The 25,562-nt window shown below is 49.5% G+C and overlaps 1 protein-coding gene across 2 annotated transcripts in view; it reads right to left on the reverse strand.

Moving 5' to 3' along the window:
- Positions 1 to 2,523: 2,523 nt before the first annotated feature.
- Positions 2,524 to 25,562, reverse strand: part of APC2 (APC regulator of WNT signaling pathway 2) — a 57,227-nt gene continuing 34,188 nt past the window's right edge. For both annotated transcript variants that reach the window (XM_043978499.1, XM_043978500.1), the window contains exons 11-15: positions 19,725 to 19,864; positions 18,828 to 18,905; positions 17,561 to 17,677; positions 14,991 to 15,205; positions 2,524 to 14,128 (exon numbers count right to left, since the gene is read on the reverse strand). In XM_043978499.1, the coding sequence (XP_043834434.1) occupies positions 8,746 to 14,128; positions 14,991 to 15,205; positions 17,561 to 17,677; positions 18,828 to 18,905; positions 19,725 to 19,864 (5,933 nt within the window). In that variant the 3' untranslated portion in view covers positions 2,524 to 8,745. The remainder of the gene's footprint in view (positions 14,129 to 14,990; positions 15,206 to 17,560; positions 17,678 to 18,827; positions 18,906 to 19,724; positions 19,865 to 25,562) is intronic.

Genomic DNA, 25,562 nt, shown 5'->3' on the forward strand with positions numbered 1-25,562 from the left:
ACAGATACAAAGCAAGCTATATTCAGGATAAATAGTGATTAACAGAGAGAAGGCACTAGAACTGAGGGGACAAGAAAGACTTCCTGTATAAGGTGAAATTTTTAGTTGGGACTTAAAAGGAAGCCTCCTACATCAAGTAGTTCGAGTAGAGGGGGAAAGGATTCCAGACCCAGGGGATAATCAGAGAAAATACCCAGAACCAAGAGATGGAGTGTCTTTTTTTTTTTTTTTTAGTGAGGCAATTGGGGTTAAGTGACTTGCCCAGGGTCACACAGCTAGTAAATGTGTGTTAAGTGTCTGAGGCTGGATTTGAACTCAGGTACTCCTGACTCCAGGGCCGGTGCTCTATCCACTGCGTCACCTAGCTGCCCCCGAGATGGAGTGTCTTGTTCGTGGAACCAGGAGGCCAGGGTCATTGGACTGGAGAGTAGTGTCAGGGAGTAGGGTAAGAGACTGAAAAGATGGAAAGGGACTAGATTATGGAGGGCTTTGAAAGCCAAACGGCATTTTGTATTTGATCCTGGAGGCAATAGGGAAACTACTACAGTTGATTGAGTTTGGAGGGAAGGGGGAAAGCGTGTGACATGATCAGACTTCAGAAAAATCACCTTGGGCTTGTGAGGAAAACGACTCCTGCTCGATAATTCTCTGGAACTCAGTGGCGGTGATGTGTCAAAGGCTTATTTATTGTTGTTCTTGTGAGAACGGGCAACCCAGTGTGCAGCTGAGAGGTGCCAAGAATGGGGGCTCACAGGCCCTGTTTTAAACCCTGGTCCCTAGCATGAATGGACCCTCCCCTTTTTCATTAGCCAATGGGGGACCTGATACAGGGACAATTCTTCAGTCTTATATGGATGTAGCTCAGGAGCGGACCTAATTGAGACCAGCTCAGGGCTTCCTTGAACCATGCGATTTTGTTTGGGTGGGAAAGGAGACCTTTTTCCTGAAATAGATCTGGAGGAGTGTAATTTGAATGGTGACTATTATATTCTTATTAAGAGGAGGCAATTCCCCATTTCCTCACAGGCTGAATGGAGGATGATGGATTGGAACAGGGAGAGACCTTAGGCAACTTCCAAGGGTTGTTAAGAGCAAAAGGGGTGTTTGTAAAGTGCTTAGCACAGTCCCTGGCACATGGCAGGCGCTTATTGAGTGCTTATTTCCCTTAAGGTTACCCTTTGTGAGAATTAGAGCGCTACCAACCTGTTGAGAAAGATATTGCAGGGAAGGCCCGCCATGAGGAGAAAGCATGTCACTTGGCATCCACATGTGAATTAGCATCCGGAAGTGACCTGGGGTTTTGAAAGTCAGATTGGCATCAGGAAGTGATGTTTGCCACCCATGGGTCCTGTCAATCAGTGCTACCAACCAATTAGCTTGGAGCTCTGTGTGTGGACAGCCCTGTTTCCTGTTTCACAGGAGGCTTCTGGGAGGATTGAGGCCTTTCGTTTCTGGACGGGGGCTTGGCAGCAGAGACAGGCAGGATAGGGAGAGCAGGCAAATCTCATACTTTATCCACACGTTTCTCTTTAATAACCCCTAATATACTTTAATAAATACTTAATGCCCAAAGATTGGTGCTATACGCTTTCTAATTTAAGTCAACCACTCATTAGATTTTAGACATCACAACTAGAATTTTTGTCTAGTGTAAGAGGTTTTCCACAGCAGCTAGGCTTTGTACAATGGATATTCCTAACTTTTTCTACACGGTATCAGAATTCCTACTTTCTAGGACTAGCAGCTTTCCCCAGTTAGTTTTTGGAATCTCTTCCAGTTTTAAGTCCTATGATCCCTAGCTTTTTCTTTTTAGAGGGCTGTGTAGAGCTGGGTTCAGTCTGGCATCCGTGGTCTGGGATGGAAGAGAGTGGTTGGCACCATAGTGCTAACCTCAGAAATTTACAAAATATAATGCCTTGTATGTCATATGTAATCGACAAATATTTGTTGAATGAATATCCCACCCTATTTAATAGCCATTACAGATGCATGAATTTGTTTGAACTTTTTCTGAGTGTGGACTACATGAGGACGTGTAGCACCTTCCAATAAGACTCTGAGATTGGTAATACAAGTAAATACAAGTAATTGTATTGGTAATACAAGTAAATGTGTGTGTGTGTGTGTGTGTGTGTGTGTGTGTGTGTACGTGCACGCGTGCACAGGGGCACACTCATTTTCAAGGTGAGCAAAGTGAGACCTCAAGGGGCTTGCCCAGGGCTACACAGCTGGAAGGTGTCAGATCTGAAAGCCAATCCTGCTCCTCTAGATTTCAAACCCAGTGGTCTTTTCTCCTATATTCTGCTATCTAAATGACATCATCTGATTTCCCCTTTGTCCTCTTAATTGATCCTTTCCCTCTAGTAGAATAAGTAAGTCCAATTTCCCCTTAGAGGATAGAGTTATATTTGCATTTGTTCAGTGATCTCACCCTTTATTGTACATTCCACCAATTTTCCCAGGAATTGAGTCTTACCCTCCCAAATGGAAAGAAAAGAAATGAAGCCTGGTCCAGTCCCAGAGGGCAATTCAACAGCTTAGTTTATTACATGAAGATGCTAAAGGTGCCCTACAAGTCAATTGCCTGTCAGCTTTCAACCAGACAAATGGCTCTGTTTTATTTTAGTGGAAAGAAAAAAAAGGAAGGGGTGGGGAGGGGACACATATTTACACGATTCATTTTAATACTGTCCAGAGTCCCAGTAAAACGACCCTCAGTACAGATGGTAGGGAGGTGAGGGGAGCAGGAAGTGAGTAGGCTGGAGAGGATGGGTTGGAAACCAGTTGAATTAGGTGGGCAAAGGCAGCTTCCTTCTGGGGGCTGAAAGGGAGTATCACACGAACTGGATGAGAACAGAACTAGGGCCTGTGGTGAAGAAGTGGAGTGGTATGCATTGAATGGACTTGGTGACGGATTAGAGGTGTGAGGTAATGCTGTCTGCTCCCGTTGCTTCAGGAAGATATATGTGTGTTGTCCTAAATCCAGTACCCTGCTGGGAATGGGTTGGGCTGGGGCTTTTCTTTAAACTTTGCTGATTAGACAGTCCTGTCAGTTAGCATAACACACCAGCTTCTGAGCAGCTGTTGAAATAGCAGGCTTATGTTAGGTCTCCATCTTGGTCACCCCAGGGGTCATTTCTCCCAAAAGGTTAAGTCCTTCGCCCTTTGGGTTGGTTACTCCACCAACAGGAACATAGAAGTGTTGAATTTTGGTGATGACTTGCCCAATGGAATCGATCACTTTTGCTGATGCGGGACTCCTTCCCCTCTGAGTCCTCAGTTCAAATGCTTTGGTTACAGCAGTGCTTAAGCAGGGACACACACATATCTACTCTCACACTGAGAGCGTAAAGGAGCAGACCAGGTTAACAGCTGAGTGGTACAGATAGCATCCCAATGATGGGATAAAGGCTTTAAGTGATAGTTGTGTTTGGTATGTGACAATTTGGTTCCTCTGCCCCCAGTTGACGGGTGTATGAATATCAATTGTTCAGTTACCACAAACTGTCCCCTTCTCTATCCCAGGAAACCATAGTATGTCTGTGACACTCCCCACCCTACCCCTACCCCCACTGGCTGGAGGATGGCATGAACAAAGCTGATGTGGTGTGAAAGGATGAGGGCGATGGAGGGCAGGCACCTGACTCTGTCACTGTCCTTGGCAAAGTCTCGGGGCTGGGTGGAGCAGACCACTAACTTGGTGGTGGGGCCTGGCTGTCCAGCTACTCTCAAAGCTTCAGCCCCATTTTTGGCACCTGCCTCCGTAGGTCACATAAGTGTTGATTGAACACAGAAACTAAGGAAACTATTTCCTCTGGCCCCGGTGAGGGAGCAGTGCCTACTCTTAGATCTCAACATGCTCCCTCCAAAGACATGCTGAATTGTCTGGATTCACCCGATTGTTTCCATGAGTGCCTGGAGTTTCAGGTTGGTCACCAAGCCCCTGAGACTGGGAAGGGAGGGACTCTGTCCGGACTGGCTTCGGTGCAGCTCCTTGGACAAGTTAGCACAAATGATAGGAAGCAGAAGGTTCCTAAGCCTTTGCTCAGAAGAGTTAGAACCCGATGCAGGCCCTGAAGTGTAGCACCAATTCCACAATGGAATAACACCATCCTTGTGTAGATCTCCCAGCACTGTGTCCTTTAGATCAGCCAACCCTCACTCCCTTAGGAGGTAGATCTGGCAGAGGTTCTCCCCGTTTCACAGGTGGGGGAAACAGGCACAGAGCGGTGAAGCAACCTGCCCAGATCACCCAGTGAGTCGGTGGTGGGGGCTGGGCACAGCTCTGACCTCTGGGCTGAGGCCCCTCCTCCAGAACCTCTAAATGTCTTTTCTAGGAGCACAAAAGTTTGCGGGTTGGGTTAACTGCCCCTGCTGTGAGCACCCGAGATTCCATGTCTTTCCCATCCTGAATTTGCCTGTTAGACTGATAACAGAGTCTCTCCACCTTTATCAGTCTGACAACTTTCCAGGACATTTTCACTCTCAGACACCTCTTATACTTGAATGTTACGTCCAATAACAGGCAAGTGTCAGATGGTCAGATGAACATTAGCTCTAACATTCACTAAAACCAGGCATCCTCTCTCCACCATACTTGCTTTAATCCCTGGCTACAGATTGGGTAGGACAGGTTCTATACCCCGAGCTGTCTTGTCCTTGCTGAATGGAAAATAAGCCTGTCCCTTCACCATATTCTTTCTGTTAAAATGGAGACACAAAACTGGAAGCATCATTGGAGGACAACCCCTAATTTCAGGGGCCAAACTTGGAGGATCCCTGTGGAAGTATCTTCTCCTCCTCTTATTTCTACAAGGCTGAAGCATCCAGTGTTGCGTGAAAAGAAAATGAGGATGGAATCACTCCTTGTATTTTGGTTCCAATTCCAGATGGAGGTTGCAGATACATATGTCAGGTCTCTTTGCAATATTGGCACTGGGGAAAAAAATCTCCAGTGGGAGCTACCCCACAAATCCATGTGAATTGGGTTAACCCTGGGTCTATTACAGCCTTTTAGAGTTGGCTCCTCCCTTACGAGCCTTCCTGGCAAAAGAGAACATGGACTCAACTCCCCATATGAGGTGCTGGAGATGTACCCCCAAATATGATTAGCTGCAGGCTGGGAGATGGCTTTTTAAGTACAGTCCCAAGACTCCCAGCAATTGATTTTGTCATATAGTCCCTTGAAATGGTGGCCATGAGTGAATTTGGCTGAGCGGCCTGCTATATGAGATGACTGAAGAGGTGTCAGCAAGAAAGGGTAGTGAGATGAGTTTTCCAGGCTTCTGAATTTAAATCTTCCTTTTGTAGACTTGGCAAATAAGGACCTGATACTGATCAAGTGCAGTGGGAGGCTGCTTACCTTCTCCCATAGGATCAGAGTTAATAGAATTATTTGAATTCATATGCCTTACTACTTGCCTAATGCTTATCGATCTACTTGCTCAATGTATTCTTTTTTTCCCAGAATCACAAAACATTCAAGCTAGAAAGAACCCTAGAAATCACATTCCAAACCTCCTTTTTACAGAGATAACTGGAACTAAGAGGCAGGAAGGAACTTGCCTGGGGTCTTACATAGATGGAGCCTTCACTGCACTCCATGAGGAGTGGATCTTTGCAAAAACAGCTGGAAAACAGTTTTGCAAAGAGCAACCGTTTCTGGATTCCACTGGGAAAGAGGTTACTGGCTCTTTTCAATGGAAATACTTTCACTGGAAACACTCTAGTTCACAGACTAAACTTGAGTGTCTAAGGACAAATCGACCTTCCAACAGGGCTCTAGACAGAAATATCTGAAGTTGTCTCTTCAACAAGCCCTATCTTTGGAATACACAATGAGCAGACAGATCAAGTCTTTTCAAAGCCGAAGAGGAGGGAGACAGAGAGAGGAATGAACGTGGTATGCCCTGGCTCAAGAAGAATTCATTCATCCCCTGGTTAATGTGGGCCAGGGTTCACTGATTGTTAGCTGTTCCATGGCATCTGTAAGAAATAAGTTGTGGCCTCAGTCCAGTTCCCACTGGGTGAGTCACCACCATACAAAGCCACAGTTCAGTTAGCAGAATCAGCCAAATATCTTCTGTCACTTTCATTCTCTGCCTTCTTCCCTCTCCTGCATCTGACCCTCCTCACATCCATCATATGGCACAGTACAGGTTGATACCTCTGATACCGATTTCTTCCCTCCCTACTCCTGGACCTTCAGCTTAGTTGCAAACTGAAGCTAGCCACATGGGGAGATTACTCCCTCAGTAGTCTTGCTAATTGTTTGACCCTTCACATCTGTTCACAGAATTTCAGCTACAAAGAACTTCAGACTTGATATAGTTTAACCCATAGCTTAAAAAGGAATCTCCTCTTTTGCTTCCTTGATAGGTGGTCATCCAACCTCTTCTTGAAGAAGTTCAGTGATGGGAAACCCCACTGCCTTCTGAGGCAGGTCACTTCACTTCTGGACAGTTCTAAATGTTAAGAAATGCTTCTTTACACACCAAACTAAAAATCTTCCTCTTTGCACCTTCCACATGTCTTTTAGATCTGCCCTTTGGGGCCAAACAGAAACCAATCAATTCTCTGGCCTTATCAAATACATTCTTCCCAGAGTCTTGGCTTGGCCAAAATCCAGGAGGCAGGTTGTTTCCCTCTGTGAAACTTAGATTTGACTTCCTGGAGAAAACACTGGGTAACCTCAAGGGGTGTTATCCCCTCCCCTAAAGTAACCCTCAGAGAAACTCCTGCAGTTTTACATTTTTCACCAAAAGTCGTTAAAAAAATTCCCAAACAGATGGTTCCGTACCCCCCCCATATACCCCAAACTATCACATAAGAGCAGTTGGCTCTGCTCTCCACAATCCTTTTAAAGTGCGGTTTTACAAGAGAAAAAGCTTGCCCTTGAAGCAACTCACTAGACCCTCACTTTCCGATCCCTCTCCAGGCCTCTCTCTCCTCTCTGTTTCTCCTTTTTCTGCCATTCATACCTGTATTCTTTGGTCCCTCCTGTGGCTTCAGTTTCTGAGAGGGCCCAGTGGCTGGTTAGTTCACCAGTCGGCATGAATCGAGTGCTAAGGAGTATGCTTGACAGTCCTGCTAGTTTTCTAGGCAGACGGATTTTCCTTCACCCAACCATCTATCTCAGCAATAGGCCATGTTGGGGACTAGGCAAGAGATTATGGATGGCTCAGGATACGCCTACCCCCACTCCTCAAGAAGTGCCTTCAAACTCTGTTTCAACTGCTCATGGATCATAGTATCATCCACCTGCTGAAAGCACCTTCAAGTCTTGACTTCTTGGGAGTGACACTGCAATCCTCCCTCTGTCAGTCACCTCATGACTCTGGAGGTGAGCCCACACTAGCTAAGGGAGAGGAAAGAGTCACCTGGGGTTTCTTCTTCTAAAAGCAGCTGCCCAGGGAGAAGGAGAGCAAAGCCAGAGTGACAAGACTACTATGTATCTGTCAACCCCTTCAGCTCTCATTGGTCAGGCCTACCTAGAGACATCAAGCAAGTGGTATCAATGTCTGCCCTGGGCTTCTGGGGGTAACCCTCTACCTTCCCTATTCAATAAGGTGCAGTTCTCTCATTGTCTCAGATCCCTCTCAGCCCTGTCCCCAAGCTGGTTGGCATAACAGAGACAAAATTCAGCAAATTAGTCATTACTGAATTACTGGGTTGCATTAATTACAGGCATTTGGCCCTGCCACCAACAGCTCTTCTGCATCTGGTGGGTTTCATGCCTGCTCCCTCTCCGGCCCTCCCCAGGGCTTCCCCCTATCTGGAAGTCTCCTTTCTAGGCTTCCCATGGAGTTGACAAGCTGTAATTCATCTATATGATGTTTATAACTGGTTATTAGTGCTGGGTATGCAGGATAAAGCATGCAGCAGAAAGATCTGCATTAAGGCTTGGCTAGAAGGTGGCTTTTCACTTGGGCATGGGGAGGCAGCAGTCCTAGCCAGGGGTCCTGTTCTGTTTGGGGCACAGAGCTGCTGAGGTGCCAGAAAGTAGCAGGCAGCTGAACAGTCCCTTGTCAGGAAGAAGGTCATTCAGCATGCTCCTGGGCCCCACTTTCTGGGCTTTCCTCCAAGAGACCTCTCTGCCTGGGCCCACCAGCTCTGGGGTCCTTCTGGTCTCTCCTCCAACTTCCTTCCCCCATTGTTCTTTCCTAGGTTCCAAAGCATTAGTCTCTTCTTCCCTGCCCCAGCTCCCGAGCCTACTCCTACCATCTATTCCTTCCTAAGGAAAGTCTCTTCCCTCATGGTGGGGGAAGGGCCCCTTATGTTGGAGAAGGGGGAGCCCTCCCATATCCAGCTTTGGACTCTTCCCCACCTTGCTCAAAAGAAAAAAAAAAAAAAGAAAAGTCATCCGTTATTTCCACCTTCCAGGAAGGAAAGTTTTCTGGTAACAGGGCTGTGACCAGAGACACAGGAAGGAGGAAACCTTCATCCCACATAAGACCAGCAGTTCCAGTTCTGAGTCTTACTGGTTAGTGGACCCTTCACCAGTCTCCATCCCCATCCTGCTGCCAGGGCCCAGGTCTGAGCCTCTGATCTTTGAAAGCTAATTTTCTCTTGTACTTGGCTGAGTAGGAAATAAGAAAGCAGCTTCTTGAACTTGGTTCTTTGTACACGGGCATCTTCCACAAGAGTGCAGCTTGTGGCCATGAGGGTCTTAGTGTAGGGAAGCCTAAGCAGGCTAGGACTGGAGGGGTCGAGACAGGGAGAGGTGGAAAGAGGCCAGAGGAGGTTCTATTCACCCTGGAGGCTGCTAGCTTTTTCCACAGCTTTGTCGGTCACGGCTGGCACCACCATGGGACTGGGGATATAATTGAAGGGGGTCACTCGAGCAGCCCGGCTAGGAGAGCTGTGTCTGCTGGAGGGGAAGCCTCCTGCTGGGGTCGTCAGCCCGTCATGGGCGAAGGAAATAGCGGCGGCCACCTTAGTGCTCAGGCCGTCCACGTCACTGCCAATGAAGGGGGCCTGCACTCCGCTGACTGGGCCGCTGGCTGCATTCTTGGGTGGCTCCCGGTTCTCCAGGGTTGGCGAGGTGCTGGAGTTGGTTTTAGAGGCGGAGAAATCTTCTGTCTGGACCACGGCATCACTGGTTTTCCGCTGGGGACCTGGACTCTCCTCCTGGACCGTGCCAACAAGAGGCAGGGCAGTGGAGGGGAGTGTGCTCTTCAGGATGTGCGGTATATCTTCGTCCCGAATCCTCCGCCACGTGCCCTTGGTGGCTGTGGACTGCGCTTCGTGGCCCTCCCCTGCACCTATCTGGGGGAGAGGCTTGGCCTCCCCATCACTCCTCCTTCTCCCACCCCCAGTCTCGGCCCCCGGAGGAAGGGCCGGGGCTGGACTGCCCGACCTCTTGACCACGTTGATGTGGGGGGATGAGGAATAGCGTTTGAATGGTTCCGGCGGGGGCGTAGCTATCTTGACCGGCAAGCGGGAAGGACTCTCTGAGCTGGTTCGGCGGGGTAGGCGCTCCCCTGGCGAGGCTCTGGGACTAGGCTGGGCCCCGGCTTTGGCCGCTTTGAGCTCCTCACAGCGAGAAGAGCAGAGGAAGACGGCTGGGACGCCGGGCCGACTTCGGCGCGGCGAGCTGTTCTGCGACAGGGGAGCGGGGGCCTCGGAGCGGTGCCTCAGGAGGAGGTTGGAAGATTCCTTGATGAAGGTCAGCTGCCGAAGGAAGCCGGAGCGGTCTGACTCACTGCCACTGGACCGGGTCGAGGGCACGCGGACCAGGTTGAGCCTGCCACCTGCCTTTCCTCCAGTGCCCCGCTCCTCTGGGGCGGGCATGGTGTTCCTCACTGGGAACGTCTTCCGCACCGGCTTCTGCATGAAGGGAATCCGGACAGGAGATTTCTGGGTCTTGTGCTGTCTGGAGAGGAGAGCCTTCACCGGGGCCTTGGCCTGAACGCTGTTGGCGCCTGCTTTGCCCCCAGTCGCCGGCACTGGCTTGCTTAGCTGGGAAGAAGGCGGGGACTTCTTGGATGTCGGCTGGGATGGGGTGGAGGTTTGGGAAGAGCCCGAGGAGGGGGTCTTAGCCATGCGGGCAGGGGGTGTGGCACTCCTCTTGGGTAGGGTCAGCTCGGCCATTTCTGAGATTTTCCCCGGCCGGTGAAGGCTCCGGGACCTCTGCTGATTAAGAGTGAGGGGTTTGGCGGGGGGCTCAGTCTTGGGCACAGTTTTCTTTGGGGGAGATCGAGGCTTGGCGGTGCCCTTGGCCAGGGTGGGCATGTAGATGACTGTTCGGCCGCGGAACACTGCTGGCAGATTGGACGCGGGTTTCTGGGCACTGGTTGACTTTTCTGGGCCCCGGGACATCCGGCGGTTGAGGGTCCGGGCCTCTCCTCCTTTCTTGCATTCATCAGCAATCTTATTTTGTTCCTTCTTTTCCACCTCTCCTCCAGTCTCCTTCCCCCTTCGCTTCTGCTCTTCCCTTCCGAGTGTAAGCTGCAGGGTGGACCCCACTGACAGGCCAGACACAAAGGAGAGGATAGAGTCTGACTCAGACGAAGGTTCCCTGGAAAAGGATGTTGCCGCCGCCGCCGCCTGGTGCAGCCATGTCACAATGGAATTGGCACCATCTTGAATGGCCTGCCACTCCACACTGTCCAGGTCCGAAGCTCGGTCCGAGCCCACCTCCTCACCTAGCTCCCTCCGTAGCTCGGCCTTTCGCTCCTTGCTGCCGGCTGCTTTGGGGACTCCTGGCTTGGGTTTGCGTTCCGCTTTACGGTGCCGGGCTGCGTGGCGCTGCCTCTTGGGCATGGCTGAGCCAATGCACCTTTGTAGCAGATCTTCATCCGAGTTGAGGCTCGGGGAGCTGGGAGAACTGTCCCGACCAGGACCCGGTGGCGGGGGCTTGGTATGTGCCGGCTTGCGGGCCTGCAGGTGGGACAGGCTCCCTTTGCGATGTGGCTGCCCAGCATCCCTATCTGAAAGGTCCAGGTCACTAAGCGAGCTCACCGAAGAACTTAAGGAGTAGCAGGGTGGCGTCTCATCCGCAATCATTTTGTGCTGGGATTTGGTGGGCACTCGGGGCCGCATGGAGGATGGTGGCACCACTTTGGCCTTGGGCTCTGTTTCTTTCTTGCCCACCCGGTGCTCCTTCTTTGGAGCGTGGGCACCTGCTGGTGCTTTCCGGGCTGGGACCTCAGGAGCATCATCTGAATCATTCTCGTAGAAGCAGTAAACTGCCTCTTCAGTGGGCGTAGTGTGACATAGGGACTGGAAGGCAACATCCCCGTGACCACCATTTGGACGCGTGCTGTCCCCCCTGGAGCGGCTGTCCCTCTCAGAGTGGGCGCTCCGGGGCCGGCTGACGGTCAGTTCTAGGTTGGGCAGGTTCTTGAGAGAGCCCCTGCCTGATAGTGGGAGGTATGCCCCTCCCGCCCGGTGCTTGGAGGGAGTCGCCATCTTGGTCGGCGTAGAATGACTGGAGGTGACGCGCCGAGAGATCGGCTCCCTCCTCTCAGCCCGCTGCCCCTGGCTGTCCTTGGACGGATACTGAAGGGTCTCGTCGCTGAGTGAGGTGGCGCTGGAGAAGTTGACTGGCGTGCCTTCGGCTGAGTCGGTGAAGGAATCCTCGTCTTTGTACGGGCTGCGGGAAGGCCGAGGGCTCCTGGCTGCCACGCTGGCGTGGGCGTGCGCAGGCACCAGCATGTAGACGGGCACGTGCAGGCCCTTCTTTCCTGGAGGCAGGCCCGGCACCAGGGCCGTCTTGACCTTTCGGAAGCGGGAGGGCATGGCGGAGCTGATGCACTCCTTCAGAATCTCCAGGTCATCCTCCGAATGGGTCTCCAACCGGGGCCGGCCCCCGCGGGCTCCATCCGGCCGCTCCTCCCGCCCAGGCTCCTCGCGCTTTTCGTGGCCCGCGAAGTGGAGTCCGCCTCCACGCTCGGGGAAAGGGGGCAGAAGCTTGAGCTCCACGTCCTTCTGCACGTAGTGCTCGTGCAGGGGTAGCGCGCTGAGGCTGGAGGCGCACGAGAAGTTCTCGTCCGGCTTCTCCACCGTGAAGTAGATGGTGCTGTCGAGGTCCGGGGGCAGCTGGAAGCGCTCTTTGAAGTCCGTGATGTCCATGAACTTCTTGACGTTGTTCTCCCACTGCAGGTTGAACTGGCTGGTCTCGCGTTCCGGAAGGGGGGTCTTGCTTCGGCTGGGGGGCATGGTCTGCCCTGGGCTGTCGGGAAGCTCGCTGGGGCTCACGGTGCCGCTCACCATCTCACTGCAGGGGTCGCTCTGGATCGAGCTGGCGATGGAGGGGCTCTCGAAGCTGCCCAGGGAGCTGACGGAGCTGCAGCGGCTCATGACTAGGGGCGTCTCCTGGATGTAGTTCTCGGAGGAGCTGGAGGGAGTCATGTCTTCTTGTCGGGAGGGGGAGGCGCCCTCGGCCCCCTGGGCCTGGGACAGGAAGGCCTGGTCGCCCCGCGGGGCAGGGATGGCCACGGGCAGGGAGGCGGTCCCCCGGGGCCTCCAGTCCTCCACGCCGTCGTCCTCTCCCTCCCCGGGCCCGGGCTCCTCGAGGATCTCCAGGGAGGAGTCACTGTCCAGCTCGTTGTCCTCACTGCGGCTTCTCCCATCCATGCCGTGGTCTGCGGAGGACAGCGAGGACAGCGAGCTGCAGCGGGAGAAGCAGATGGGCGTGTCCTCCACCGAGTACTTCTGCAAGGTCTCTGTGGCCGGAGCCGGTGGGGCGGCGGCCCGGAGCTTCTCAGGTATCTTGCTCAGCCCTTCGGGGCCTCTCAGGGTCCCCGTGGGCAGCCAGGCCTGCTTCCTGCCTGTTGGAGCAGCCCCGTTGCTGGGAAAGGGGACGGCCCCGACCTTGGCCATGCCCTCCAGCAGAGGCACGTGCTGATAGGAGGGTGACAGTTTGATGGTGTGCACGTGGGGATCGGCGGCCAGCTTGCCCTCCCTGTCTTTGGGCCACTCTCCAGGGTACACTGCCGACTTCTGCAGCCCGTCCTGGGCTTCTCGCCCCTGTGGGGCGGCGGACTCCTGACACGGCGGCTCTCTCCTGTCTGGCTGGGCAGCCGCGATGTTCTTGAGGTCCAGCCGACTGGGGCGCTGCTGGTACCTCTGCAGCTCCTCTCGGTAGTCGGCGAACGAGGCCCGGGGGGAGGGCTTCATGTGTTCTCGGGGGCAGTAGCCGTCGCTGGTGCTGCTGCTGTTCAGGCTGTCGTTGGACAGGCTGGTGTAGGCCGCCTTCAGCCTGAGGAGCGGGTGGGCCCTCCCCACCCCTTCCCTCCTCGTCCCGTCAGGCAGCCGGCAAGGGGAGCAAGACTGGGCCCTGGCCTCCCGGACCTCCCCGGGCCCCGAAGGCCAATCGAGCCCGTGGTCGCCAGAGCTGAGGCTAAAGCTGTCCTCCGACGACGTATGCAGGGCCGAGATGTCCTCCACCAGTTTGTCAATCTTGGCCACAGCCACCGACAGTTTGGTGGCCAGTTTCTCGGCTGCCGCCGCGGTGCCATCCATCACCCCCTTCTTGGCGTCCATGCTGCCCCTGCCGCTGCTGCCGTCCTCCTTCTCGGCTTCCGGGCCTCGGCGTGGGGCCGGCATGCGGGGCAAGGCCTGGCCCTGCAGGAAGGAACTGTTCAGGAACATGGAGAGGACAGAAGGATTGCCCACCTCCACCCCGGGGGCCAAGGCCGGCACATCCTCATCGTCAAAACAGCCGGAGTCCGAGGCGTAGTCCTTGACCAAGCTGTCCAGGTGGCGCAGCGGGGGCTTCTTGGCGGCCTGACCCTTCAGGCTCTGCTTCTCCATCGTGTCCAGGGCTTCGGCCAGGTGCCTGGCGTCCAGCTCGGCCTCCAGAGCCTTCTGCTTGCGCACGTACAGACTGGGCATGCAGGAACCCGGCGAGATGACGGCCGCCGTGTCCTTGTACTTGAGGGGCCGGTGGGTGAGCAGGTTGCGCAGCGCCGCCGCGCTGCCCATCGCTATCATCTTGTGCTTGGAGTGGATCAGGTTGCGAAGCATGCTCACGGCTCCCAGGTCCCAGAGCAGCTCCTGGTCGCGGGGACTGCGGGCCGACAGGTTCCACAAGGTCCCACAGGCGTTACTCACGATGGTCAGGCTGTGAGACCTCAGGTGCTGCAGGAGAGTCTGAAGACAGTTGTGGTCCCGGAGCACCTGCCTAGAGGGAGGAGATACGGGAGGGGCCCCCATTAGACACTCCCCTGGCTTCGGGCTTGTGGGGGAGTCCACGAAGTGGGGCAGGGGAGGAGGAGCAGGCTAGAGGGAATTCTGCAGATGCGTCTCCCCGGAAGCTATTGAGTCGGGGTTGTCCAGGTTCCTGTATGACCTTGGGCTCTGGGTCTCTAAGGGGACCGGACTGGATGACCTCCCCAGGGCACAATGACCATGAGAATGGCTTAGGAAGGAGGAGGTTTTGTGAAAATAGCCCTCTAGAGCATAAAGCTCTGTCTAAATGCTAAACAGCCTCAGTGATTGAAGGAGGAAGAGAAGTCTGCTTTTTTTTTTCTGCCTGGACCCAGGGCAGAGGACAATATAGGCGGAAGGGTCAGTGTCAGAAGGGAGCCATCACCCTCTTCCCTGGAGGCCTCCATGCATAGACCAGAGGGTGGATGTGCTGTCAGAGGGGATGGATTGAGCAAGCTGTCCTCTGAGGTCCCTTTCATCTCAGCCACTCTTATGATATCACCCAGGCAGCTATGGAATGGGAGCCAGACTGAAGGGGCAGCCCACCTGAGAGAATAAAAACTAATTTTTTTTTTTTTGCAGGGCAATGAGGGTTAAGTGACTTGCCCAGGGTCACACAGCTAGTAAGTGTCAAGAGTCTGATGTTGAATTTGAACTCAGGTCCTCCTGAATCCAGGTCCAGTGCTTTATCCACTGCACCACCTAGCTGCCCATAAAAACCATTTCTAAGCAATGTTAGCATTTGTTTCCAAACCAGGAGGGATTCACTGTACTTTAGAGCCAGATGGTGTAGGGATACATTGGATACTAAGAGTAGAGGGAGAGATCTGGCTGACCTGTAATCCTCCCGGGTGGCAATGAGGCTGGACACATTCCGGAGGATGCCCCCTCCGCTCTCGATGATGGCTAGCGAGTTGCTCTGGCACTTATAGGTGAGGGTGCTGACCAGGAAGCCCAGGGCTCCATCCACTAAGCATATGGCGGCCTTGTTCTCTGTGCTGTGAGCTGACAGGTTCCATAGGGCACTGAGGACACTCTTCAGCGTGGACTCCTGGGAAAGAGTGGAGGAGGTGGAGGAATGAAGCCTTTCCCTGTTCATCTTTGTCTACCACCTCCCTCCTTTGAGACTGTCTGTACCAGCTTGTTCACACCCAAGCCTATCTGCTCCGAGCCACACTAACCTCCAGTCCCACTCCCTGCTCCTGGGACCAAAGATTCATGGCTCCTTCCCTACCACTCCCAACCCCTACTTCCCTAGAATGGATTCTTATTTATCCTTTTTCTTGCTCTATGCCTTTCTCTCTTGCTGTGCATGCCTTTGTGTCTTCTTTAATCAAGAATGTTTGACTTGGAGAGATGGGGATGGAAGAAGAGGTTGGGGGTGGCAGAAACGGATGAAAGAAGGGACAGAGATGATCATAGAAACTCCTTGAGGGCAAAAACGGTAGTCCTCCTCTTCATTATCATCAAGACATTTTATCAAGGGTTCACTCTGTGTCAGGCACCGTGCTAAGTGCCGGGGATAAAAAGAAAGGCAAAAATCATGGTCTCTGCCATTAAAGTGTCAAGTGTCTGAGGCCGAATTTGAATTCAGGTCCTCCTGAATCCAGGGCTGGTGCTTTATCCACTGCGCCACCTAGCTGCCCCCCAAATGTTTGTGTTATGATAGGAGTAGATGGTAAGCAGGAGGTCAGAGTGATGCAGTACTAGGAGCTGGGGACAGGGAAGACCAAGACCCACATCCCCATCCCACTCTGCCACAGCTAGCTGGGTGACCTTGGACAAATATTTTCCTCCCTCTGAGCCCTTGTTTCCTCATCTGTAAAATAAGGAAGTTTGACTAGATCAGTGGCTCCCAAACTAGGGACCCCAGGATTATCTATTGCAAAGGGAGGGGGATATAAGTATGTGTATATATGTGTATGTATGAATATATATGTGTAATACATAAACACATACATACATGTATATGCAATTTAATTCACGTATGCCAGACACTCTTTTTTATCTTTAATTAGCACGAACAAAACATGCAGTGTCATATACAAGCATGAATTTCTTCTGCAGGCTGAATAAATAATGTGTCTCGCACATCTCAGAATATTCTTATTTCTCAAATGTATGTTGTTGCTGTTGTGTTTAATAAAATGCACATCTGTTCAAAAACCTTACAGAACTCACAGTTGCTTTTTTGTCATGTATTTTTCTGTGCAGATACTCAGAGCGTAGCTACCGCTGTGTTTGAGGAAGCAGGGAAGGGGGATGGAACTTTCCATCACCCAGAAGGGGTCCTCATTCTGGAAAAGGTTTCACAGAACCTCCGTTAAGTTCCCAAAAGCTCATCACTACATAGCTGGACAAGAGAGCCTCGGAAGCTCCTTCTTGCCTTAGGTCTGGGATGGCCTTTTTCAACCTGTGATATCTTCTAGCCCTACCATCCCATAATGCTGAGACTGGGGGAGAGCCGATGGTGACAATGACGTAGAAATTGGAGAGGGAGGTGACAGAGAGACCAAGGCCACTGACCCTCCTCCCCCAAGACACACACTTTTTAAGTTAGTGTACCCTGTGATCACTGAGAAAAATGAATACCTTGATGGGCTGATGAATGAGACTGTGTTAGAAAGAGACTTAGGTTGGGTTTGGCACCAGGGATGCCTCAGGTCACTGGATTCCCATCTGTCTTATACATAAAGCATAACTTTTAAAAATATATGGAGATGCTGTTGTGATCCATAAAATGTTAATCCATTCAAAGACATTATTTTATGAGTCATCAGAGACTCGAGTGTGTGTGTGTGTGTGTGTGTAGCTGGGGGTGTGTGTGAAAATTTTGGCATTAAAAAGGGGCCCTCATGTTAGACTCTTTTGCTCTCACCTTTCCCTCAGTGCCTGGATGATCCCTTGAAGCTTGGAGGTGGGGAGTGAATACCCTGAGCAGATGGCATAAGCAGCTAGGTCATGTCAGACAAGTCACCATGGGAATAAACATTTATATAGTACTCACTATGTGCCAGGCACTGTGGTAAGTGCTTTACAAATAGGCACTCATTTGATCCTCACAACACCCCTACAAGCCAGTCCCCATTTTACAGTTGAAGAAACTGAGGCAAGCAGAAGTTAATTGAATTGCCCAGGGTCACATAGCTAGTGAATATCTGAGGCTGGATTTGCATTTTTTTTTTTTAGTGAGGCAATTGGGGTTAAGTGACTTGCCCAAGGTCATACAGCTAGTAAGTGTTAAGTGTCTGAGGCCGGATTTGAACTCAGGTACTCCTGATTCCAGGGCCGGTGCTCTATCCACTTCACCACCTAGCTGCCCCTGAGGCTGGATTTGAACTCAGATCTTCCTGACTCCAGGCCCAGTGCTCTATCCACTGTGCCACCTAGCTGGTCTGGGGCTCACCTTGGTGGCTCGAAGGGCACACTGCATGAGCCCAGTCATACTGCCCACCTCCCGAAGGACCTTCTTGCTGTTGATATCTGCCCTCCAGGACAAGTTACGAAGGATGCTGGACACCACCTGGAGAAGAAGGATAGAGAAGGATGAATATTCAAAAAGGAAAAGTCCTAGGCTTCTGTGTTAAAGGAAAAAATTAATGGTGCAAAAACAAGATGGAGAAAATGTGGCTAATTAGATTATTTATTTATTTATTTATTTATTCATTCATTCATTCATTTATTTATTTTGCAGGGCAGTGAGGGTTTAGTGACTTGCCCAGGGTTACACAGCTAGTGTTAAGTGTCTGAGGCCAGATTTGAACTCAGGTCCTCCTGACTCCAGGGTTGGTGCTCTATCCACTGCATCACCTAGCTGCCCCTCTAATTAAATTAAAAAAAAATACCTGGGTCCTATATTTTTTTTGGGAGGCAATTGGGATTAAGTGGAGGCAATTGGGATTACAGCTAGTAAGTGGGCCTATACTTTTTAGCGGAAAAACTAAATAGAATAAATTTTGAAGGTTTTTTTAAATTCTTGTTTATATATTAAAATGTTAGTTTTTATTCATGGCCCTAAATTTAGAATACTTTTTTTAAAAGAAGACTTGGGGATCTAGGTGGACTGCAAGCTTAATATGAGTCAACAATATGAACTAGCAGTTAAAAAAGCTAATGCAAGCATAGGAGTAGTGTCTAGAATAAGTGGGAGTTAATAGCTAATCCCTGACAAGAGTTTACAATATTATGCTGAGTTCTTGGTACCCATTTAAGGAAGAACATTGACAAACTGGAGCCCTTCCAGAGAAGGGTGATCAAGATGCCAAGGGAACTGGAGACCTGGTCCAAAAAGAGTTCTAAGTACAAGGATAGGGCCTAGCACTAACATCCTCTGCCCCCCCCCACCACCACCTTGTTCGCCCAGACACTGTCCAGTCCCATTCCACAATACCCACAGCTACCCCATTGCCTTCTCTTGGATTCTGGCTTTGGACTCATCCCATGCTCTCTCTCTCTCTCTCTCTCTCTCTCTCTCTCTCTCTCTCTCTCTCTCTCTTTTGGTGAGGCAATTGGGGTTAAGTGACTTGCCCAGGGTCACACAGCTAGTAAATTGCCAAGTGTCTGAGGCCAGATTTGAACTCGGGTCCTCCTGAATCCAGGGCCGGTGCTCTATCCACTGTACCACCTAGCTGCCCCACCCCCATGCTCTCTTTTTGAGAGTTTAAACAACCTACCTGGTGGAGTTCCTCACTGTCTGAGGCTAACTGGGCCACAATGGCCTGCATACAGCCCCGCCGGGCACACAGTGTGGCCTGCCAATGAAAGAAAAAGGGTGTTTCAATGGATGACTTACTTAGACATCAAGGAAAAGTCCAGTCTCAGACCATCTCCTTCCATTATCTTTGGCTTGTCCCATCTATGTGCACCCAGGGATCTAATTCACCTGCAAGGGTAGGGTCCTCTAGATACCCAGTCTCAAAGAGGAGTACCCTAGGGTCTCATCCTGGCTCTATGTGACCTCCCCTGTCTGAACCTCCATAAAATAGAGGGTAGAAAGTTTGGAACTAATTTAGTTTATAGGGAAAAGGGGACATGGAAAGGTACCCCAAACCCCAGACCAAGTAGCGATAGCTGCCTTCAAAGATGGAAAGAGCCATAGAATTCAAGAAGAGATTCAACTCAACAAGCAGACACTTGAGTCTACTAAGTTCCAGCCACTGTTAGGTAGTGGGGATAGAAAGACAAAAATAAAAGACCCTGCCTTCAGGGAGCTTACAGTTTACTGAATGAGCATAGTATGTGGAATGTTGGAGGTGACCTGGAGACATTAGAGACCATCTCATGCAACCCCCTCATTTTATAGATGAGGAAATCGAGGCTCAGACAGGGAAAGGATTTGCCCAAAGTTGCAGAGCTGATTGGCTTTTCAGAACAAGTTCTAAACCATCCGTGGTACCCAGGAGGAAGTCCCAAGAGGTGCCCCTAGCCTTTGGCAGAGGTAGAAGGAATTCAAACTCTCCAAAATTATCTTTTCATACCTCCTCTCAATAGTGGAGTCCTGGGTTGGGAGTGGGGGGGGCAAAAGAAAAAGGGCAGGCATCCCCCCCCCCCACCCCAGCACCCCCACCCACCTTGTTGACGACATCGCCAAAGGTGAGGTTGGTGAGGGCCATGCCTGCGTATCGCCGTAGGGCCAGATTCAGGGGGTCATTGGTCATCTTATGCATCTCATAATCCACCTGCAGCAACTCGGCCACAGCCTGCAGCCCACCTGCAAGACAAGAGCCATCACAGCCCCATCTGAGGCCTCACAGTCTCAGCAGGCGTTTTCCTCACTGAGGATAATAGCAGGTCCAATAGGGAGCTTCCATCTACAAAACTGCCTTCCTCAGAACATCCCTGGATGGGAGCTTAGCCAAATATACTGACAGCTCTGAGAGCCCAGAGTCATCTCCACATCAAGGTAAGAAAATCACCAGAAAATCAATCAATAAACATTCATTAAGCACCTTCTATGTGCCAGGCACTGTGCTAAGTGCTGGAGATACAAAAAGAGGCAAAAGACAGTCCCTGCCCTTGAGGAACTTACAATCTAATGGGCTTCTGAAGTATGCAGAGGTAATTATTCCCATTTTATAGATTAGGAAACTGAGGCCCAGAAAAGTAACTTGATCAAGGTCATACAGAACTGGGATCAAACCCAGGCATCTTGACTCCTAGTCCAGGGCTTTTTCCACTGTCCCATTCCATCTCTGCCTTCCCTTATCTTCATTACTTAAAAAACAAAAACAAAAAATAGAACACCCTGGATGCTCCTCAATGGCTGAACATATTGCGGTATGTGATTATAATGGAACACTATTGATCTATAAGAAATGATGAGCAGGATGCTCTCAGAAAAACCTGGAAAGACTTACATGAGCTGATGCAAAGTGAAATGTACTGTGTACAAAGTAACAGCAATATTGCACGATGAATCGCTAGGCTATTCTCAGCAATACAATGATCCAAGACAACTCTAAAGGACTTATGATGAAAAATGCTATCCATCCCCAAAGAAATAACTGATGGTGTCTGAATACAGATTGAAGCACAATTTTAAAAATTTTATTTTTCTTGAGTTTTTTGTCTGTTTTCTTTCACAACCTGACTAATATGGAAATGTTTTGCATGACTACACAAGTATAACTTTTTTTTTTGTGGGGCAATGAGGGTTAAGTGACTTGCCCAGGGTCACACAGCTAGTAGTTGTCAAGTGTCTGAGGCCAGATTTGAACTCAAGTACTCCTGAATCCAGGGCTGGTGCTTTATTCACTGTGCCACCTAGCTGCCCCCACAAGTATAACATATTAAATTGCTTGCCTTCTTTTTTTTTTTTTTTTTTTACATATAAGGTATTTTATTTTTTCCGTTACATGTAAAGATAGTTCTCAACTTTTGTTTATACAAGCTTTATAATTTCAGATTTTTCTCCCTCCCTCCCTCCCCTCCCTCCCTCCTCCCCTAGACAGCAGGTAATCTGATATAGGTTATATCTATATATCTATATACATATACATATATATATCTACACACACATATATCCATAATAACATTAATCCTATTTCTGCATTAATCCTGTTATAAGAGAAAAAATCAGGGCAGTAATGCAAAACCTCAAAATAGAAAAAAAAAACCAACAGCACCCAAAACAAAAGAAATAGTATGGTTCAATCAGCATCTATACTCCACAGTTCTTTTTTTTTTTTTTTCCTTGGATTTGGAGATCCTCTTCTATCATGAGTTCCCTGGAACTCTTCTGTACCATTGCATTGGTGAGAAGAATATAGTCCATCACAGTAGGTCAACACTCAATGTTGATGATACTGTGTACAATGTTCTTCTGGTTCTGCTCATCTCACTCATCATCAGCTCACTTAAGACCCTCCAGGTTTCTCTGAACTCCTCCTGCTCATCATTTCTTACAGCACAATAGTATTCCATTGTATTCATATACCACAACTTGTCCAGCCATTCCCCAATTGATGGGCACCCCCTCAACTTCCAATTCCTTGCTACCACGTAAAGAGCAGCTATAAATATTTTTGTACATGTGGGTCCCTTTCCCCTTTCCATGATTTCTTTGGGAAAAAGACCTAAAAGTGGAATTGCTGGGTCAAAGGGTATGCACAGCTTTATCGCCCTTTGGGCATAATTCCAAATTGCTCTCCAGAATGGTTGGATCAGTTCACAAATTGCTTGCCTTCTTAAAGGGAGGTGGGGTGAGGAGGCAGCAAGGAAGAAAATTTTGACACAAATTTTTAAAAATTGATGTTTAAAATTGTTTTTACATGCAATTGGGGGAAAATAAAATTCTAAAATTTTCTTTCTTTCTTTTCCTTTTATTTTTTATTGCTTTGAATAGAATTTTATTTTCCAAAATATATGTAAATTATAAAATTTCAAAAGAAAAAAGAAAAAAAATAGAACACTCCCCCAAAAAACCCCTGGGCTTCCATCATCATAGGTCTTATGTGGTAGATCTCAGGCCAACAGTGAAGACCCCAGGCTCTCTGTGCCTCAAAAGACACCTAAGCAGGAGCAGCTAGGTGGCGCAGTGGATAAAGCACCAGCCCTGGGTTCAAATCCAGCCTCAGACACTTGACACTTACTAGCTGTGTGACCCTGGGCAAGTCACTTAACTCCCATTGCCCCGCAAAAAAAAAAAAAAAAAAAAAAGACACCTAAGGGAAAAATTCTTCCCGTGATGTCCAGCCCTCTGGTGATAAGTGTCTATGTACTTAACTGGGCTAAACCCAGGCAACAGTCGAAGGTGGTTCCACCAGGCCTTAATAGTAATAATAACTTCTTACAGTTCTACAATGCTTTTAGAGTTACAAAGCACTTTCCTTTATATCCTTCCTTGAGGTGAGGAGCATGAGTATTGTTAGTCTTCTATAAAAGAAGAAACTGTAGCTCAGGTTAAGTGACTTACCTAGGGTCACACAGCTAGCAAGTGTCAGAGCCAAGATTCAAACCCAGGACTCCCAACTCTAAGTACAGGGCTCTTCCCCTTATATTACACATCCCCTCTTAGTAGCCTCCACCAGAGCTTGGTCTAAGTCTGAGGGCTTAGAACTTCAGCAGCATTGTACAAGTATTAGTATCTTCATTTTACAGATCAGGAAACTGAGACTCAGGTTAATAAGCCACTTGTCCAAGGTCACACAGCTAATTAATAATAAAATTGCAGGGCAGCTAGGTGGCGCAGTGGATAAAGCACTGGCCCTGGATTCAGGAGTACCTGAGTTCAAATCCAGCCTCAGACACTTGACACTTACTAGCTGTGTGAACCTGGGCAAGTCACTTAACCCTCATTGCCCAGCAAAATACTACTACTAATAATAAAATTGCACCTTTAACCTTTCCTGTTTCTATTGTACTATTCTTCCTTTTTGCCTTAATCTACCTTCATTGATTGTCCCCCAGGATGTGTAGGGGGGGAGGAGTGCCCCTTCTATTTCTCTTGCTTCCATCGTTGCATACTTGGCCTAGCCTGAATTCCTCCTTCTCACCACTGTCTTGTCTCAAGGAAAACCCATCCTGACTCCTAACTGCTACATTTTTCATCAGTCCAAAGCTGAGGCAGAAATAGCTACAGGTTTTCAACACAGACCCCACGCCTATATTTTTAAATCCCCCAACAAAAATACTGTGACACGGTAACGTAGTTATGCCCACAGATGTTTCTCACCCCATTTCTTCATAAAGACCATTGTAGGCTATGGGAACCACCCCTCAAGATGTCCATAGCAACCCCACATCATACATCAGTCATGGTGCCTGCCAGCCTAGGGGCAAAACAACTTTATCTCCCCTCCTATCCATAACCATAGAATCCCAGAGCAGAAGGGATGTCTAAGGACACTGAGGCATAGCCATTGAGTAGCTGAGCAGGAACCAACTCTCCACATCCCCGACATCTAACCTCCCCTTAATGATGTCTGAGATCCCACTAGGGTGCAAAGTATCATATGTCACTGCCTGCTGGACCCCATCCTCTGCAGGCCCTGCCCACCTCTCAGATTTGGCATGTCCAAGATTGGTTCATCATCTTGCCCCCAAACTGACTTCCCTCTGATCCTACTGCTGTCACACCAACTGGGTATGTTCCCAATGAATGTTATACAGGATGGGGCAGCTAGGTGGCACAATGGATAAAGCACAGGCCCAGGATTCAGGAGTACCTGAGTTCAAATTCGACCTCAGACACTTGACACTTACTAGCTGTGTGACCCTGGGCAAGTCACTTTGCCCCGCCAAAAAAAAAAAAAAGAAAAAAGAATGTTATATAGGACTCAGTTGAGTGTTTGCTACAGCAATTCTTCCTCCCTCTTCAATTCTCTGTTTCATTCCCCACAGAAGTTATTCCAGACCTTCTCTTCCCTCCTCAAACCTTCTCCACCTCCTCCCCATCTCCTACCCCAGCTGAAGACTTTGCTTTGGCTTTCCTGAAAAAACTGAGACCATTTGACCTGAGTTCCCTTTTCCTCCATTCTCTTCATTTCCAAACCCCTCGACATCTCCCACACTCTCCTCCTTTCTCCTGGTGTGTATCTAACTTCTCCTTGCTAAGACCAATCCCTCCACAAATGTGCTTGCTCCTGTCCTCTCTGAGAGTCTGGTCCATCAGATGGCGCCCCGTCAATCATTCCTCCAAGTCTCTCTAATCTTCATCCTTTCCCTATTATTAGACTCCTTCCTTACTGCTTTCAAACACGCCTGAGCCTCCCTCATCCTTAAAAAACCTCCACTTCTCCCAATCATCTCCTCAAACTATCTTCCTCTACCTTTCCTCCCATTCCTAAGAAAACTATCTACATATGCCACCTTCCCTTCCTCTCATCTCTTTTCTCAACCCTTTGTCCTCAGTCTGGCTTCTGACTTCAAGACTGCACTAAAACTGTTCTCTCCAAATTTACAGTGATTTCTCAATTGCCAGACTGGCCAGCCTTTCCTCAGGCCTTGTCCTCCCACATTTGACAATACCGCCCACCCTCTCCTCTCTGGGTTTTTGTAACACAACTCACTCCTAGTTCTCCTCCTCCCTATCTGACTTCTCGATATTCTTTGTTGGCTCAGCATTCATATCATGCCCCTTAACTGCAGGGATGCCCCAAGGCCCTGTCCTGGTCAGTCAGCCAATAGACATTTCCTAAGTGCCTACTATGTGCCAGGCACTGTACTAAGAGTTTCGAATACAAAGAAAGGTAAAAGTTCCTGCTCTCAAGGAGAGCACAAATAACTATGAACAAACAAACTGTACAGGAGAAAACCTAGATAATCAACAGAGGTAAAGCAGTGGGATTAAGGGGGAATCTGGCCTCAGACACTTTCTAGCTATGTGACCCTGGGCAAATCACTTACCCCTGTTTGCCTCATTTTCCTCATATGTAAAATCATCTGGAGAAGGAAATGGTAAATAACTCTAGTATCTTTGCTAAGAAAACCCCAAAATGGGTTCACAAAGAGTCAGACATGATTGAAAAAATTACTTAACAACAACGGAATTTGGGATTTTAGCTGAAACTTGAAGGAAGTCAGGGAAAGCTGGAGGCAAAGGTGAGAAAGGAAAGCATTACAGGCAAGGGGAATGACCAGTGAAAATGCTCAGAGTTGAGAGGTGGAGTGTTTTATTCTTCTTCTTTTTTTTTTTTTTTTGGTCAGGCAATTGGGGTTAAGTGACTTGCCCAGGGTCACACAGCTAGTAAGTGTTAAGTGTCTGAGGCTAGATTTGAACTCAGGTCCTCCTGAATCCAGGGCCGGTGCTCTATCTACTGTGCCACCTAGATGCCCTGGAGTGTTTTATTCTAAGAACAGAAAGGAGGCTTGTGTCACTGGATTGAAGAGTATGTGGTGGGGTGGGAATGTAAGGTGAAAGAATTCTGGAAAGGGGTGTGTGTGTGTGTGTGTGTGTGTGTGAGAGAGAG

This window comes from Dromiciops gliroides, chromosome 1 (genome assembly GCF_019393635.1).
Source record: "Dromiciops gliroides isolate mDroGli1 chromosome 1, mDroGli1.pri, whole genome shotgun sequence".
NCBI classification, from domain to species: Eukaryota; Metazoa; Chordata; class Mammalia; order Microbiotheria; family Microbiotheriidae; genus Dromiciops; species Dromiciops gliroides.